Here is a 15,280-nt window from a genome sequence, read left to right as displayed (position 1 = left end):
CCTCGCCTTAATTGATACTCGTGAAATCACTGCGATAGATCGCATGGAGTGCTGTATTGCAACTACTCAATGTTTGAAATATATTTAGTTTTATATTGAAATATGTGTTTCGCAACGCGTCGATGTCAGCATAAAACCTAAACTACTGATTTGTACGAGTTTGTTCTTTCATTTACCAAGTAAGGTTTGTGTGGAGTTTGACATGCATTTTCTTTGCATTAACAAGCGTTATGATACAGTTTACTAATTTGATGAAACCTGGGAGTGTTTTAATAATAAAACAACTAACATCATTGGTAGGTACATAATTTATTCATAAAGATATGTACAGAGACAATTTAATAATTCACAAATAAAATTTTGGTAGAAGTTCCAACAATAGCAATAAATATAAATCGGTGTCACAGCAAGCGGCGAAACTATTAACAACAACATCACGTCGGCTCTTACTTCAAATACAATTTTTGATGTCAAATATTAGGTACTTCATTTTTTAAATGGCTCGATACAAATTATTTCTTAATTTCAACACGTAATTCGAAAGCAAAAATTACATTTCCATTTTTGACACTTACTGGGGTAAAATGCCGCAGTACTAGTACCTTTATAAACAAGATATGTTTTTGTTGTAACTGCCTAATTTTTAATAATGGTTACTTTCTTAATTGGAAAAGTTTAAAATTTATTTTTGGAGAAGTTTTCGCATTAAAGAAGTTATTTTTAAATTTGCATCGTGCCATTATGCGGCCGTTCTCAAACCGCGAATTCTCGAAACCACATTAGTTGAAATTTCAAACAATTAAGAATTTCGTTTCACGAACCAATAACTACATTACGAAAGTATAACAATTTAACTTATCTTAACTAAAATAAATTAATAATTAAATCATTTATAATTTACTGAGCCGTACAACAATTTTAATATCATTTAGATATAATTCTTCATGGGTTTCATAAGCATAAACATTTGTATGGCAACATTGCTTACAGCCTTGCTTGAAAAACGGTTTATGCCTAGATACTAAATATACACCGTAGCTATGATATTATACTTGAACATTGCAAATGATAAAATCGTATCAAACTAAGCTAACGAGAATATATAAAAAACACATTTGCCTTATTTTGTTAAACATTTCATTGAGATATATATTTTTATATTTTCTCGCAGGCTAGTTTATCCATAAACTAAAATCACAATCACAGCTCAAGTCCTCGAACATCGAAAGGCCGCTTTGCGAAGAATGACACTTGTCAACATTCAACTGTCACGCATTAATGTACCTACTATTATTCTAAGACCGGAACTTAATATAGAACGGTTTTATACCACAGTTACATAGCTAAGAGCGATATTCTATTCACTAATTATTGCTGTTGTATGTTCACTATAATAGTCTACTTATGTTTATAACATTGAAACGAAGGCTAAGGCTGACAGTCGTCAAGAAAAGTGCACTACACTAGACCCGTAGACACAGACACATCACAACACAGATAAAAGTTATATCTAAAATGTTATCGTTCACTTTTCACCACGACTGTACATTCGTATTGTTTCTACAGAAATTTAACATGGAAGACGCTTCTAAATACAGCAAAAATGTAATTCATTTAAGCATTATATTATGTACTAATTATATCACTTATTCACTACGACTAACTCTTTATTACAGATACCTACAATATACTGGTATATGTCTGGATTCGTTCGTAGCAGTAGGATTTCATTTTGGCACAGAATCAAAAACAAACAATTTAGAACTCGCGAAATCATTTTCCATAGTTATATTTTCCACTAATAAATAATATTGCTTTACGAATCAGTCATTGCATCAGTCTAGACAAATTTTCTACAACATTATATTCTTGTACAACGACAGCACTCACAATTTCGTGTGATTTACACTGTCGATAACCTAACACATCGTTGTTTATAAAAAATACGTTATTTATCTATGTGTTGTAAGCCTGAACAATTTTTGATACTGAACGAGGCATTTTATTATTCGCGTTATATTACGTTACTAATAGAACGAATAGTAATCATATTCACAGAACCAACATTGGTTCAATACATTATAGTCTCTACAAGAAGTCAAAAGAAACGAAAAAGTAACTAACTACCAACCCTTAAATTCGCAACGACATATTTTAGACTTACTTAACGCCTGACATCTCTGATATACAAGACAAAAGCCCAATTTAAACTATATCGTTAAAAATTAGAATAATCTTTTTAATTATTATTTATTTGCACAATAATTTAATTTAGAAAATGTTGAAAATTTCTGATTGAAAACAGTACAACAGAAACGAATGCTAAAATTATATTTCCATTTTTGACACCTACTGGGGTAAAATGCCGCAGTACTAGTACTTTTATAAACGAGATATTTTTGTCGTAACTGCATAATTTAAAATTACCGTTACTTTCTTAATTGAAACAACTTTAAATCTATTATCGGAGGACTTTTCGCAATAAAGAAGTTATTTTACAATTTGCATCGTGCCAGTGTGGTGAGTGCGGACGTTCTCACACCGCGAATTCTCGAAACCACATTAGTTGAAATCTCAAACAATTAAGAATTTCGTTTCACATAGTAGTAATTAATACAACACCAAAAGAGTACAAGTTCAGGTTGATTTACCCTTATGATGTTTCACAGCGAATCACGAATCAACCAAATATTTATAACTAATCTGTAATAATTTATAGATAAATAAATAACAAAACAATGTGACATCATGTAAAGATTCAGCCGGCCCTTACCCTACAATACACACTTACACTGAAATAAAACAATAAATAGAAAGATCACAAAGCCGTGAACACAAAAGTTTAGCTTAGAGCTATGTATCCTTATACTTAACAATAATAATATATATGATTCACGCGTGAGCACTTAACACTTACTTTAGAATATCATATTTCACTATTATATCAAGAGGATAGATTCAGCTAATTGTAATTATATATCCATTCTATAAATATTTGGCGTGTTACGCCATTGGAAAAAGAATTATATTATTATTAAATTAGAAGAAAATATTTATACTATAATAATTATTGGACAATACATATGTAGTCCACTTTAAAAATTTGCTACTTGGCTAAAAAGCGTTTAAATACGAGTGAAGCAGATGTTATACTTTCGCTTCTCACATAGTTAAAAATTAATCTTAAGTAGAATTAATTGTATACCTAACTCAATTACGAGTAGTTGCATGAATATAAAATAACCCATCTATAAATTATTTTAAGTTATTCAATGTGAAAGTGTGGTCATCAATCACAGGCTGTAAATTATTATTATTCTTATAAATATTAATATGATATTAAAACAATTTTTACCTATATATAAGATACAATGCCAAGGCAAGCTAAGAAAGGCATGAATTCATTGGGCAAAAATATACCAAAAAGTTACATAATAAGTATTATTATGTGGTATTCTCAATAATTATATTTAAGATGCATAATTTTTTGTATTTTACACATCACCATTATATTCTATTTATGTAGATTATTGAGTAAATGATATCTATATTCAAATACAAATCCCAAATAGAATATTTATCTTAAAAAAAATTAATTTAAAAGTATCTCGTATATTTACTGAATTGTGAGGACTAGATAGAATGGTAAACTTGTACGTTAAGAGGCAACCATAGATAATAAACTATCACTCTACAGTTTGTGGTTAGTTTGTTCTTAGAACTATGTTATATGTTGTTTCCACTACTTAAATATTATAAGGCTTTGCCCAAATGGTTTCAATTTAATTTGATTATAGTAAAACTGAATTTAATTTTATGCATATAATAAAATAATGGTCTGCATATTATGTTATTGTATATTATGTGACGGCTTTAAACTAACAAAGGAAGACAAAATAAAAATTTATTAAGAAATAATAAATACCATAACATACACCACCAATTACCAAGTAATTTTCGTTTACTAATAATATTAATTTTAGCATTCACATAACTTTATCAATGCATTTCTCTGTAAATAAGTAGATTTCCGTGCAAATAACGAGATATTCTTAGAATAAATTACAAGATAAACTTGATAAAATAAAAATTTACGGTGTTATTACAAAAAAAAAAAAACATGTTTTAGGCTTAGATTGTTAGACAGTGATCTAACAATAACAACGTCACTGTCCTAACAATAACAACGTCACTGTCCTAACAATAACAACGTCACTGTCCTAACAATAACGACGTCTAAAATGGAATTAATCTTTTTCTATTACAAAACAGTGTTCAGCTTGTGTTAAACTAAAAAGTCGCTAAGGACAACATAAACTCAAGTAAACATGAACAATTAGAGGAACGGATCGCAATTTTTGTCAGTTGTCATCTAGTGAGTTATACAAATGATTTAAGTTTTCTTTAGTGTTAATTCCGCCAATAGTTGTCTTTAAACAATTCGACACGTGTTTCGCCTATACACGAGGCATCCTCAGGACGTGTTGTCTCGCCAAAATCTGGCACGAGACTCTTTGAGAGGCTGAAAATTTGTTGTGTGGCGAAACACGTGTCGAATTGTTTAAAGACAAATATTGGCAGAATTAACACTAAAGAAAACTCAAATCATTTGTATATTTATGGATTTCCACAAAGTAACGCCTACATCAATAAATCTAGTGAGTTAGTGAAGTGTGTAGTATTTTACTTTTGGTCGATCTCTATGACAAATATTGATAAAAGGCATCATATTCACGTATACAATATTTTATTTTTTGACACATTTTTTTAATTAATATAATCTTTAGCAAATATCGTGTTTACTGCTTATATAAAATGTAATATTTAGTATTCTAGTGAATATGTTCTACGAAAATGAACATAACGAAAGTAGTATTGAAGAATTAGTGGTTAGTGAAATGTTTCTTTAGTTGGATTCTTGCTATAGGTACCTACAACACAATCTAATACAGAACACGACACCAATATTTTTTAATTAAATAAAATTAATCTGTTAAAACACAGACCAATAACAATAAAAACACTAAAATCAAAACGCGGTACAATTTGACAGGAGACTAATGGACTAAATTGTTTCAAAACGGTTTCATGGTCTTCATCTATTCCGTCTCTTTCCCAACCTAGGATTTTATCTCACATTTAAGGGTAGCTATCTCACTTTCACACAGGGTTTATCTATTACGATAGTATACTGAGTTTATGGTTAAAATATAAGTAATGTGGAAAGATTGTTGAACGCTAAACAACTGAAAGACACAGATTTGTAATAGAACTTTTTAAAATCAGGCGTTCAACACATGTTTAGCTTTTTTGTAATAACACAGTTCATATTATACTTAAACCATCATCAGATTAAAATAAAATGTCACACAAATATCATGATTAATTAAATCTACATTATTGTAGCCAATTGCAACTAATATTACTTGAATTATTATACATTTCATAACTCAAATTTTAGTTTCAATTAAAACCAATAAACATGTTTTAGAACACAGTTTTTAAAAACAACATTGTAAGGCAACTAAATATAAAGTTTTCAAAAGTGTGAATATGAAATTTCATTTAAACTATTTTACCAACTAACCAAGAATGGTTTTACCAATCGTCATGTCACATTAACACTTCAATGTACATATATTTAGTTGGAATATAAAAATCTATGTGTGTGTCCCTAGTTATATGGACTCTCACCCAGGTAAGTAATTTTCAAGATATTTAATTACTATATTTTTCCGGCTTTATTAAAAAAGGCCGCTAGTTTCAATAAGAGACAACTTAGCTTTAGTATCAAATAAAATTAAGGTGACAATAGAAAGGATGTAGGCCTAAAAACATTTTTAATTGAATTGTGGGTTTTGATAAATGCACAGGAAGTTTTGTAAATTTATTCCGCATACCTTTCGTTTTATACATCGTTGCGCTATATTGGCGATATTAAATAAACACACGGGTGTCTAACCTTAATCGTAAAAAAATAACTAAAAATAAAAATTGAAATTATCAAACAAATTATATATGTAGGAAACAAAATTTTAATCACCCTTATCGCCGGGACGAAGTAGGTGTCAGTGCCTACGCTAGTGCGCGGCTACTAGATTTCTTACAGGTTGCTCCGAAATGGTTTTATGGAAAATTTATTTATTTAGGTGAATTATGTATTTTATTTATGAATTAGGTTAAGTAGTTCTACCTGTGTGTTTATTTGATATACGCTGTATAATGATTTTATTCTAACACAACGAAATGATAAGCTTGTTCAACAAGCCCGCTGATTACTAAGGTAAATGTAACAGACTGTCTGGTGATTTTATAACAATATGATTATTGCGGGCATTACAAGGCCGCGACTAAGCCGTTCTATACATATAGACATATCACGCATAAAAACAAAGCCGAAATATGGACCAATCCATTACAACATACTAAGATTTAAACGCTGTAGCTATACATTGCGTGATTTACTCCAGTTGTTTAAAATATTCTTGGTGAATAAGCAGCAATGTAAAACATATTCAGTTCAAATTTGAATCAGACAGTGACAGTTGACACACGACTTAGGAGAAAAGTGTGCTTGATTACATTGTCTTTACTTTTGTCGTTCCGCTTTCACCCTGCGAATGATATCATGTCCTTATATGTGTATAGAACGTCATTGCCTGCGACGGTAAGTTTTCATAGAGAATTATACGGTTTTGTACTGTAAGTGTCAATGTGTCAATGTGTTACTCTAAACAAGCAGTGGTCAGTGCTGGGTCGCTAGCTCAGCGCGGGGTGCGTCACTCCGGCCAGGTTCAGCAGCGCCTCGGCCGTCCGTCGTTCTTCGCCGCCGCTGTACGAGTGTTCGTCGCGAGCGCACCGCGATATTACTAAATGCGCTTCGGGTGGCAGCTGAAATTAAACATTTAAATATCTCATTTATACATCGTTTGTTGTTCTAACAACACACACAAGTCCAACTCCCCCGCGTATGTCTGATTGTTCGCGACTTAAAAACTATTCAACTGATTTTTTACTGCTTTGCGCGGAAACGATTTGACAAGGCTGGCAGCATTTATGTTCCTTTGATGTTGCAAGAAATAATGGTGGGAGTGATCACATATTCCTGTATTTAGCTTAAGTTATCCAAATTAGACATATAAAGTTCCCGCTTGAATTTTTTTTTAAATCAGGTTGTTATTGTTCAGTGGATGTATGTGACTTTCGAACTGCTCGACCGATTTCATCGCGGTTAGCGCCATTCGAAAGCGCTTCACCAAAATTAGATTTTGAATACAATTCGGACCGATATATTTGTAGAAATATCAAAACAACTACGAAAAAAATTTTTGAATATGATTTATTTAGAATAGTATTAAAACAGCTCCACCGATTGACTGAAAACTGTATGAAAATCGGTTTTTTCATTCAAAAGTAATTGCGGTTTAAAAATTTATAAAATAGGGTTTTAATTAACTTTTATCCGTATATCACTGTTAATTCGTCATAAATATAATTTCAAGGCATGGAAGATGCAGGGTCTTTAACGTCAACCGTTTTCCTAATTATTTAATATCGGAATTGAGGGGTCTAAAAAATATTTAGACCAACGAAACCTCGGTAAATTCAATAAGAAAAATATTTTTATTTTTTGACATTCATAAGTATCATTTCCGTGACCTACAAGAATAAAGTGATTTTGAATTTGAATAAATCACGTATGAGTCGTTAGTTAATAGAGAGAAGCGAGATCGCCGCTTTTGGTAATAGTGCGAAGTAATAGAATTGCACCAGAGAACTATAAACTAAATTTTGAAAACTTAGATTTATACTATCCAGATAAAGTTTTGTTATTATTGATATCAATTGATTTTTTCCTCTTGGTCACCAACCACTTTTTAGATATGCTATCAGTATTTTATATTGTGATAAACGGGATGTTTTTAAAATTTTTGTTTTTTATTAAAATAAGGGACGGAACGAGCAGGACGTTCAGTTGGTGGTAATTGATACGCCCTGCTCATTACAATGCAGTGCCGCTCAGGATTCTTGAAAAACTCAAAAATACTGAGCGGTACTAATATTGAGCTGGTGACCTTGAGACATAAGATGTTAATTCTCGTTTGCCCAATAATTACACTAGCTACTGCACCCTTCAGACCGAAACACAGTAATGCTTACACATTACTGCTTCCCGGCAGAAATAGGCGGCATCCTGTCAGGTGTATGTACCTGGTCCAATACAGCGGGTCCATACTTCATGGCCAGCACGGAGGCGGCGGCCAGGTACTCATCAGCACCCGGCTCCATCTTGATGCCGTCCGCCAGCCGCCGGGCGAGGTACGGGAACAGCTGGGGATCGGGAGTGTTCTTCCCCCCGGAATCTGGCACTTCAGCTTCCACTGGAGGCACAGGCTGACGACCGAAGGCCTGTTGGCAGAATGTAATAGAAAATTATAAAACAATAGATCTTAAACTGGAGATGGCTTGTGCGGCATAAGCGCTATTAACAACTTATGTCTAATAACATGTGTACTTCCGGCCTTTCTCAATATTAAGTCTATCTTCGGTTGTGGCCTACTTGAGATAAAAATCGTAACTATCGTTGACTTTTCTGTCCCAATAAATTTATCGACGGTAATTCAACTTATCCGTAAACGCTGTCTCTGTCAATAGGAGGACATTTAGCTTACCAGCGACAGAAGTTTGTATAGAAATTGCAATTCACGCGCCAAAATATAAGGCGATAATGATGACTTATCGGGTATATTGGGACAGCTTCAGATTATTGACAGCTAATAACTGATAATAGAAGGTAGTAATTTATCTCTATCTGTAGATAGTACATTGGGAACAGTTGTTAGACTTTGCTTAGACTTGACTTCAGTAAAACTTATCTGAGTGTGATAAAACGCGAACTTGACATTTGCAATGGGCTGTCTTAGCTTTAATTCACCATAATTGCAGCTGTTAAATGACTATAAAAACGAAATCAATGATAATAGTTAGCATTATACTTACACTCAGGTAAGTTTTATATAAGTAAAGTCTGAGTAAAGTCTAAGTACGCTCTATAGATCTCAGCCCAACAGCGAGGAGGGCAATCGCAGTGCAGCTCAGAATTTTTCGTTCAATGACCAATCCTGAGTAGTACTGCATTGTAATGGTCGAACCGTATCACTTACCATCAGGTAAACGACTAACTTGTCTCGTAAATTTTTACCAAAAAAATCTACTCCTACTATTTAGTTTATGTACCAGGCTCCTTTGCACAGGAAGCCGGCTCGATTATGGATACCACAAAGCGCGCCTATTTCTGCTGTAAAGCAGTAATGTGTAAGCATTATTGTGTTTCGGTCTGAAGGACACTATTGCAAGTGAAAATACTGGGCAAATAAGACTTAACATCTTATGTCTCAAGGTGACGAGCGCTACTGTAGTGCCGCTCAGAATTTTTGGATATTTCTAGAATCCTGAGCGGCACTGCATTGTAATGGGTAGAGCGTATCAATTACCATCAGCTGAACGTCCTGCTCGTCACGTCCCTTTTCATATAAAAAAAGAATAATTTACAAACCTGTAGGAGTGTGTTGCGGTGCTGTGGATCTACAGTCCATAGAGATCCCTTACCAATGCCAGGCACAGCAGCTACCTGAAAATATTACGAAAGACCTCTTTTAGCGATATTTTTTAAACGAAAAGATAAAAAGTAAACTACGAGGGTTCGACTTAGTAATCCGAATTAGGAGGTACAAAATATTGTAGTTGATAGAGCTTTATTTATAATGATACGACTCTTATTACAAGGTAATGCACCGTTTTCAAGAAAATAACCCAAAAAAATGTAACCTAAAACGGGTAAATGAAAAAAAGTGGAATGAAACGTAAATAATAGTCTGGAACATCTTCGACGGCTTCACCAATAATCATTTTCTAACTAAAAAGGATAGACCCCAGAGTAGTAAAGACAATTAAAAAACCAATAATTATTTTTCGTTTATTTCCTATAATGTTTATTCCGTTTCTAACGTAGTTGCGTGAATGTTCCTGTTGTGTTTCGTGTTCAGCATTTAACCTCCCGCAGCTATGCCAGCGCTAATGCAGCGTTTTATTTACGTTTATGGGTTTAGAATTGTTTTTCTTGAAAACTGCTGTTATTTTCTTGCCAGAACTGGCGTTTTCCTTTCTCTCCTTCAAATTGATAAATTAGGGAAGGAAGGGAGAATCTTCTCAACCCTTAAAAATGTCATAATTTGAGGATAACCTTAAATTATGTAAAAACGTTTCTTTCTCTGGAACGGTGCATTACCTTGTAAGAAGAGTGGTAGCATTGTAATTGTGACAAAGCTCTATCAACTACAATATTTTTTACCTCCTAATTCGTGCTACGGAATACTTAGTTTTAACCAAACAAAATTGTCCGAGGCAATACTCTGCCTACGTGTCTATTAGGCAGAGTTTTCGTTAAATACTTTGAATAGCATATATAAGGTAAAGTCGACGCCGCTCGGACAGATTTTTAGACGACCTTTTAAGCCGATTGGGAGTCTCATTATTTATAGTATGTCATTAGAGAAAATCTAAAATGGCGGCTTGTACAACTGTGTAAAAAAACTCTTCTAGATTTCGTGTGCAATTCCTCCTCTTTGTTTGTTCTTAAATATTGTTTATTTATAACTAAAATACTTTACTAGTATTATTTATTTATAAATAAATAATTTTTGTTGCAGTACTGCCGCGTGTGTAAAGATAGCAATATGGTATGAGTGAGGAAATATAATTGATGAACGATATAGCAGCTAGTAACCCTGCCTACTGAACTAGAGGTTAAAGGGTCAACCCGGAAGTTGCAAACATTTATATTGTGAGGAATTTGGACGTTTGCTTCCGAGTCATGGATATTTATATTTTTTATATGTTTTTTTGTACTTAAGAGGGGCAAATCAGGTGACGGGAGGTGAGGCAACCGACCATGGACATCAAGTGTCAAGAGATGCTCTTTTCTTGAAGGTCCCTAATTCGTATCGGTTCGGGAATACCGCAGCCGGTAATTGATTTCACAAAGTGGCTACGCGAAGCAAGAAATTTCTTGCAAAACGCGCGGTTGTGTAATGCCAGACGTCTACGTGATACGGATGGTACTTTGCACGTAACGTCCGTGCAACGTGGAATTCGGCCGCTGGAATCAACCCGAACAGCTCCTCCGAGCACTATCCGTGATAAATGCAGTAGTAGATGCAGAGAGAAACCACGTCTCTACTCAACGCCAAAGAATAAAGCCGATCAGAGATGACTTTTTCTTCGATCGGTCCGCTCGTCATTGTATGCGGTCAAATGGAAGACGCTGGTACTGGGCAGCACCCGCCCAGAGGTGAGAACAGTACTCCATGTGAGGCCGAATCTGCGCCTTATATAAGTTGCAGGCGGTTGCTTATGTTTAAGCATTTATATCGTTGCCTTGCACCCTTATCTTGTTCCAAACTAGTCTTAGCTTATAGAATACAGATTACAGGCTATGTCTAGATTGAATTTTGTGTTAAAATTACAATAAAAAAATATTGCACACAGCTACAAGCTTCCTTACTCACCTTATGAAAACACTTATTCAATGACAGATTATGCCGCACACTGTTCTTCCATCCCTGTGGAGCGTTCTTGAAGTACGGGAAGTGTCGGATGATCCAGGCGTATATCTCCTTCACGGGCAGAGCTCTCGTGGGCGCCGCCTCGATGGCCATAAATATGAGACACGAGAAAGAGTAGGGGGGCTTCGTGTGCGTCGTGGGGGGTGAAGGGGGCGTCTTGCATGGGGTGCGGGGAGGGGAGGGAACACGTGCTACTGGAGGCGGTGTCTTTGACTCACACTGAAATTAAAAATATAATAATATTATGTTAAATTATAATATAGTCTGGTTAGAGCAAATAATTACTGTTATAAGGTTTCAAATTTCTATAAAGTTGAACAGGGTAAAAAATATTTTTTTATAAGGCTAAACAACCTATATAAGACATAAGCCGTAGTAATCTCAGAAAGGAGTTGAGAAATTCATTTGAAACTTTACATATCAATCCAACTTAACTACTTGTTGGTTAAAATCTTCTAGAAAGATTTAGGCTAACTTGAAGCATATTTGGATTACCCCACTGAAAACAAACTGTTGTCTATTTCATTATGATCTTGTTAGATAGTTACTTTACGCAAGAGGCTAGATAGTAGATACGGGCGCCACAATGACATGGGAGTTAATGGAATAATTCCAGAATAATTCAGGCGTCCAGAGTGAGATTGTAGAGGGATTAGAGGGTGTGGTGGACGCCGGTTCTCGACACTAAATGATATTATATACTACTATTAAGTAACAATTGATCAATAGGAAGGGTGTGGTCTTCCTCTTTTCGTATCTTGGCACTCTCCTCTTGATAATCAGGTTATCAAGTACTGCCAAAACTGTTCGTTTCATTTTTTTGATCAGAATGTAAAGCAAAACAAGTTTTAAGTATTTATATAAAATGCGAAGAAATTTTCTCCCCAAACTATTACATAAGAATATACCAAATCACATATTTAAGCCATCGGTCAGGTCTACCACTTACAACCAAGTAAATCTATTATCTCGTCGCTTATTGAAAAGGAAGTATATGTACCTAAACCTATGATGAAAGGAATCCATCTTAATTCTATTGAAATGAAATTAAGACCCACCTTTATTATAACTTCATGTTTCACTATTCTTGGATCCTCGATATCACTTTTCGTTGTAAGATTTATACCTGAAAGTATAATATATAATATTACTTCTATTATAAATCACATACTATCCCTTCCTTTCAGAGCAGTTGGTCACCAATTTTCATTTGCCAGGGTCCAGGCTCACTTCTCCCTTTTTTCACTCGCATTAGCACTTTCATCCAAGACCTGCAATTTCTGTGCAGTTGGTCTATTTATATCAATTCTCTCTGTTGTTTATCAAAACACCTCAAATTTCCCTTTTCACAGTACCTTTTACTACATCTTTCTTAACTCCTCTATTTTTCTTTTCGCGGCGCGATAGTTTGCGAGCGGAGCGGGTTCACTTGGTATGAAACGCGTGCGCAAACCGTGAAGCTATCGGCGGTTCCTTCCTTCAAATATGGCGCGGTGCAGCGAAGTGGGGAAGAGAGAGAGCAACACATCTACAATTCAATAGTATAAGGTGCAGTTCGAATGATTGATTCATAATTACCTCTCAGTAAATTCCTGTCCTGCAACCAGCTCAGACTTGTGAGCTCATCATCATGGTACGCCGGGGGTAGGTTGCCTGCATTGCCACCACACGCGACCCTGCTACAACATACGGTATGATTAAAAAAATTATCATTTCAGAATGTAGACTTTATTTTTGTAGAGTTTTCATAACATCATAAACCTGTAGCAGATATTTCGATCCCGTTGAATAGATCATCGATAAGGCGCAAAAAATATGTTGTGCTTAAAACATACACATAATTTTCAGGTATGTATAAAGACTATTTAGCATATAAGACAATCCATCGATATCGATACTCTATAGAATATTCTTTGATTAACGCCAGATTTAAAAAAAACAGTTTTAAAGGATTAAAACGCGTGTAATTGTACCTGTGTTTTAACGTTAGATTTTTGCGTAAAAGTTACATTTTTATTTAAGTTAATCCGACGTTTCAAGACCTTTCCAGATCTCGTTTATAGGAGGAAACCCCTCATCTCTCTTTAGGGGGAAGAAATCAGTAAGACTTTAAAAGTGTTTTATTTAAATATCGATACTCTGTTATATTGTGATACCGAAGACGCGTTGACTTTCATCATACTGTTAGTAGTCTTCCCAACAAAACGCTTAGTGTATGATCAGTTATTCAACCAAAACAAACAATGGGCATGGTAAAATAAACTTTAATAACAATGAGATATTAAATCAAATCGTATATAACAAGCAGCATAATAAAATCCAACCTAGATTAGGTACCAAATAAAATATAAGACTAAAAAGTAAATCACAAGATGTAGGAAGAATAACGAAAAGAATGAAATGGTACTGGGCAGGACATATAACAAGAAGAGATCTAGATAGGAATAGCTAGAGTAGTAATATCAAGTTATGGTGGGTAGTGGTATCCTAGGGACTCAAAACGAAAAAGAGTCAGACCTACCACCAGGTGGATCATAGAATTAATTGCCTTAGAAGGAGTACTCTCCCCTACTCCCGATCAACAGCCGATAAAATATTGTGGAAGAAAAAGAGGGAGGGGCCTTCGCCCAGCAGTAGGATGAAATATAAACTAAAATTAGACCAACAGTTTTGTATAATTAAAAGTAGTTTTAAGGCATAATTAAAAATAATAAAACTACAAGAATTTAAGATGGCGCTAATGTGTTCTATCGCACACGTTCGTCGCAAGGTCTTACGATTACGCGGTTGATAACGATATTATCATTTTAAACAGTGTGTCGGAAAAGATTGATAAGATCCTGGCTTTTAAACCGTTTTTCGTTTAGATTTATTTAAAATCAGAACAGAACCAGTTATGGTTTCATTTTTTCAATCATCTTTATTGCTGTTAGGTACTTATTAGAAATTCTCTTGGCTTAGGAAATGAAAAGTATCGAGGAACAAATTTTACACAACTGATAATTTGTCATTGAGTCAAAATCATATTAAGAAGTTACCGAATATAGAAGACTTACCTCCTCTTCTAAAGAAACAAATGAGTATCGAGTCCTTTAAAAAAATACCGTTTTGCTCTACTAAAAAAGCAACTTGCTGCGGAGAAATTGAACCACTTCCACTGTAAATATCACGCTCACACTCACGCACATACGCAAACACACACATACATATACGCAAACACACACATACATACACACACACACACACTTACATACACTTGCAAGGGTAATCAGAACACTTTTTTTTTCTAATATTACATTTTATAAAAAAAAGATGCTTAAGTAGGCAATCGGGGAGCCACCATACATCCACTCCCGCTCAACACCTTAGGGAGGAGGGGATGGTTAAGAAACAGCGCTGCATGGAAACATAAATCCATTATTCCATGTCAGGTGAAGTTGAGCCTATTCCTTTTGCCTTTTGTTTCATCGCGTATCCTAATTGTTCATTTTATATTTGTAATGATTTGTATGGCAATAAAGAATTTTATTATTATTATTATTATTAAGTTGGGGTACAGATAGTAGCTTCCACCGTATCAATTATACGGGGCCTCCGGGCGACAGCGGCCGCAACTTGCGTGAAAAATTAATAAAAACTTGCTGCTTGCAGATGAA

The 15,280-nt window shown here is 34.4% G+C and overlaps 1 protein-coding gene across 3 annotated transcripts in view; it reads right to left on the bottom strand.

The window, feature by feature from the left end:
- Positions 1–290: 290 nt before the first annotated feature.
- LOC126966684 (forkhead box protein N3-like) overlaps positions 291–15,280 on the bottom strand; it is a 30,359-nt gene continuing 15,369 nt past the window's right edge. For 2 of the 3 annotated variants that reach the window (XM_050810844.1, XM_050810846.1), the window contains 6 exons: positions 13,203–13,303; positions 12,683–12,750; positions 11,568–11,843; positions 9,557–9,631; positions 8,212–8,409; positions 291–6,891 (listed from right to left, as the gene is read on the bottom strand). In XM_050810844.1, the coding sequence (XP_050666801.1) occupies positions 6,760–6,891; positions 8,212–8,409; positions 9,557–9,631; positions 11,568–11,843; positions 12,683–12,750; positions 13,203–13,303 (850 nt within the window). In that variant the 3' untranslated portion in view covers positions 291–6,759. The remainder of the gene's footprint in view (positions 6,892–8,211; positions 8,410–9,556; positions 9,632–11,567; positions 11,844–12,682; positions 12,751–13,202; positions 13,304–15,280) is intronic. The other variant, XM_050810845.1, reaches the window with a different exon arrangement.

Source organism: Leptidea sinapis, chromosome 11, assembly GCF_905404315.1.
Source record: "Leptidea sinapis chromosome 11, ilLepSina1.1, whole genome shotgun sequence".
Taxonomy (NCBI): Eukaryota; Metazoa; Arthropoda; class Insecta; order Lepidoptera; family Pieridae; genus Leptidea; species Leptidea sinapis.
The sequence above is the reverse complement of the archived record's forward strand: the minus strand, read 5'-3'. Positions and strand labels throughout refer to the sequence as shown.